The following is a 4,537-nucleotide window of genomic DNA, read 5'->3' on the forward strand; positions in this document are numbered from 1 at the left end:
GAGAAGCTTTGCCCCTCTGTATTCAAACAGGAAGAGCATGAGAGTGTACCAAATTACACTCTGCAAAACAACAATTTGAACCATAAGGCTCCCTGAAAAGTCTCCATACATAGCTTTCAAAAGGGGGATGCCCATGACTAGAGTGTTGGGAAGACTAGATAGAGAGAAGAGAGTAATCATCCACTCAAGGCTGCCATGTTTGGTAAAGGCTTGCCATAGAAAGAGAGCTACAAGAATGACTACCTTCTGGAGAGTATCGGCAGCTATGAAGTGGTAGTTCATGGCATAGGGATCATTTGAGGAGATGAAATGGAAGGAAAGTAATGGAACTGCAAACACTGCAACAAAACGGTTGATGCCAGAACATTGATCTGGAGTGAAAATTTTCCACCACCTCACGGACCCATATGCTAATATCATAGCAACATATAGAGGTACAATAGCTGCAAGAACATCGTAAATATCCTTTCCAGTGATCATGGTTAACAAAGTAACAGTGACTGAAAATGGTATTAATTCAGAGAGACAAAACAAGAGGAGAGGCTCGTCGGGTTTAGACTGGTAAAGAAAGGAACATAACTGAAGAAAAGGAAAAGAACTACAAGTATAGCAATCTAAACAAGTACAGATGAGAACAAAGAGACGAGAAAGAGTAAAATGGCTCCTTACTTGGCTTTATAGATGGGCTATTAATGAAATGAGATGGGCTCTACTACTAATGCAAACTACGTACTACTTTAAGACAAAAAACATTGAAAAGTTACGAAAAAGAATTGCCCCTTTTTTTTCCTTCTCTTTTTGGGTTTACAAAAGAAATGAATTAGTTCTTTAGATTTAAGTGACAATTTATTCTTTTAAATTAGCTATAGCAAAGCCTGATAGTCGAGACAACAAGAATCCTTTCCGACTAAGTACATGGGAAAAAATGAAAATGGAAATATAAAAAATAAGGGATGTTTGGGTTAAGCTAAACACTATGGCATTATAAATATTGCAAGTAAAGCTTAGGTCTCGGCAGGGCAGTGGTTCATGCACATGAGTGAGACAATTTCTAGCGATCTGCGGTAGCAGTAAAGATCTGTCTGCGTGTATATGTGTACATATTAAATAAGGCGTTGCGGGAGTCGGGCCCTGCCAACGAGCTGTTGTGTTGCGTTGGGGGGTATGATAATTTTCTTTCCCTTCTGCCGACTCTTGACTCAATTTTACTATAACGTCTTTGATAATATTGTATTCAATCATATGTGAAACACGGCACAAGGCGCTAGCAGAGTTAATGAGCTATGAGCTCCATATATTATAATTCTCAAACTGAAGTTTTGTTAGTCCAAATACACAAACATCAACTACGACCAAATCCTCTGCTTCTAGTCTGAGTTGGACTGACCCACTATTCTCGATACTTTAGTACTCTTGAGAATGTGTTAATATATTAATACCATTTTTGAGCTGTCGATCCAAATAACGTTGCTCTCATGCGATATGTCAAAATGAGAAATGTTAATCACAATAATTTGAAAAAAGAATCAATCCAATGTGAGACATAATTTTTTTAGTTTTATATTATTTATATAAAGTTAGATTATCCTATTTTATTATTCGTTTGATCATTTCACACCGTTTATCAAAATAAGATGTTGACATTACTACCACCTGACGCAAAATGTTTACTAGTTTATCTCACAAAAACATCTTTACGTATATACGGACAAATTGGGTCGGGTTAAATTTGTTGACACCTCTAAAAATTATATTCAGATTCAGATTCAACTTTTCAAATACAAAATAATACGGTATTTTTGACAGAAAAATGTTAAACTTCCACTAAAAATGTAAATTTTTTATGAAATTTTTGACAAGACATTTTTATCGAAATTGCCATAATCAATAATGCTATTTCGTTGAAAATTCAAAAATTTCATAAAAAAATTACCAACAGAGGATTCCATCAATAATAAACATAAATCCATCAGAAAATTTTGTACTTCCATAGATAAACTAGTCAAATGGCAGTTGATTACCAACATAATTCACCATTGTTCCATCGGTGATTTAAGCTGTCTCCTGTTAAGAATCCCTGGGAATGAAGTTGAATTTAATGACAAAACTCCATTGGAATTTCATCAATTATTTTTCGGTAAATTTCATTAGTGAATTCGTCAGTAATCCGTTAGTATTCCATAAGTAATCTATCAAAAATTCTATCAATATTTCATTGAACATTGGTTGGAAAAATCAATCAAAAAATTTCGTTAGTATTGGATCAATATTCCGTCAGTAATTTGTCAATATTTTGTCAATGATAAAAAGTATATTTGTAATTTGAAAACTACATATGTATACAAACTTTTGAATTATATGAAATTATCAAGACATTGACACAATTATTATAAAATTTAAAAGGCATAATACCTAAAATGTCCTTGAACTATTCTCAAAATTTTCAATAAGATGTTATTTTTTATTGTGTACCTGAACATTTGGCTCATTGGTTGGTACATAATCCTTTGCCTAAAGAGTAGGGTTCGAATCCCCTTTCTCTCAATTAAAAAAAAATATCATTTTTTATCGTGCTAAAACAAGCCATTATACTTTTATTTTGGGTCAAATAGAATCTTATGAGTAACAGTTGAGTAATTGTCATTGTCATTTGTAAAAATGACACTTGTCACTTTTTTTTCAAGTGACACTAACATGGCATGTTTACATATCATTGTGGATGGTGATGTGGCATGATGATGTAATCACGTGACAGTTTCACTTTCCACATTAACACCACATGGCATAAAAAATAACAGATATCATATTGATTAATAGATGTTAGTTAATAGTTAATTATAAAAACCTTTTTGGTATAAAATAAAAATATAGAGGCTTGATTCAATGCAATAAATAATAAAGACTTATTTGAATTTTTTGAATAGTTCAGAGACTTTTTAAAACATTAAACCAATTTCAAATACTAAAAAATCAAATATTATTATATAATTTAAAATAAAAAATAAAAATATTTTATTAATTATTATTCAAAGTATACAGTGTTTCAATGTTTTGAAAATAATGTAAAAATACATGGAAGAAGTCCAACACCTCACGACGCCTTGTTGTCACATCCTATAACCATGCATAGATTAAAAGTGCTTATATGTTTTGGTGAAAGAATCAAAATACCTCCCATCACCTACTTTCACATCTCATTTTTGAGACATGATCGGCACATGAACCTACGTGGGTATAGCCCATTAGGCCTAAGCAAGCCGTAATCAACAATGCATGGGCCTGTCATCTATGGCATTCAATACATTTCATTCATATAATAATATAAACAAAGAAGTCAAAATTGCCACATCATTATGAAACTTCTTGACGTAATGTGTGAAATTCTCATTCATCAAATATAAACTTTTGTAAAACATGTATGTTCTATGGTTTGGCACACATCTCGTGCCATTATTTCTTATGGTCCATGCACCATAGCATTAACATTAGCCCACACTCATTTCTGAGGCTTAACTTAATATCCATAATGCATGACAGACAAGAGCAGATCAAAATGTATTACATAACCAAGTACCATTGAAGTATCAACATTAAAAAACTCAACTCGACTAGACACATTGTAGAGTGTAGTGACACTAGAGGGCTGAAAAAAAGGCATTATCACACCTACCAAATATGAGATAGCCACTCCTCCACAAGGCATCTAGCCAACGAGCTAAGTGAACTATTGATCTATAAAACAAAAAAAAAGAGAAAAAATAACGGGCGAGTCATAAAGATTTCGTGAGTGGATAAGGAGAAAGAAACAAGCCAAGGGGAAGAGTTTTTGCAATAAACCATATTTTGCAAAAACAACATGAGGTTCATAAATATTCACATAAATACTTTCAATCACCAATAGTCACATTTTAAGACTTTTCATAAATGCATTTGAAATCCAATATGTGTACAAGAGCTAACAAACATTTAAATGCTCCACTTACAAAACATTTGCAAGGAGAAATGAGAAAGTGAGAGAGTTTCTGAATCCACAAGTTCATCATTACTCATTCATCACAAAAAGAATCAGTAGATAGTCAATCATCTCATTATTTCACATGAGCACAATAATTATCAAATCACCACACATAAGTGCCACAATAAACAATATATATAAAAGAATAGTCAATTCATACCATTTTCATAAGATAAGGGGAGGATGGGTATTTTCGCCCAATTCATCCTTATGCTATTTTTACCCCCACATTAGGCTTTGAAAAGGGTAAAGGTGGGTATATTTGCTTAGCTAGACCTTGTGGTATTCTTACCCCTACACCAAGCTCTAAAAGGAAAGAGATGGGTACATTCACCCAACTAGACCCTATGGTATTCTTAACCCACACCAAGCTTTAGAAAGGAGCAAGAATGTGTATATTCGTTCAACTTGGTCCTGTGGTATTCTTACCCCCACACTAAACTTTAGAAGAAGAAAAGGTGGATACATGCGCCCAACTAGACCTTGTGATATTTTTACCTCCACACCAGGCTTTTGAAGGGG

General features: G+C 33.3%; 1 protein-coding gene across 1 annotated transcript in view; it reads right to left on the minus strand.

Moving 5' to 3' along the window:
- Positions 1 to 480, minus strand: part of LOC149527496 (auxin efflux carrier component 2-like) — a 927-nt gene extending 447 nt beyond the window's left edge. Inside the window, exon 1 of the mRNA XM_089782543.1 lies at positions 13 to 480. Within this exon, the coding sequence (XP_089638669.1) occupies positions 13 to 480 (468 nt within the window). The remainder of the gene's footprint in view (positions 1 to 12) is intronic.
- Positions 481 to 4,537: the final 4,057 nt, after the last annotated feature.

The sequence above is a fragment of the Theobroma umbraticum genome, unplaced genomic scaffold (genome assembly GCF_002168275.2).
Source record: "Theobroma umbraticum cultivar Fairchild unplaced genomic scaffold, ASM216827v3 scaffold_56.0, whole genome shotgun sequence".
Lineage (NCBI taxonomy): Eukaryota > Viridiplantae > Streptophyta > Magnoliopsida > Malvales > Malvaceae > Theobroma > Theobroma umbraticum.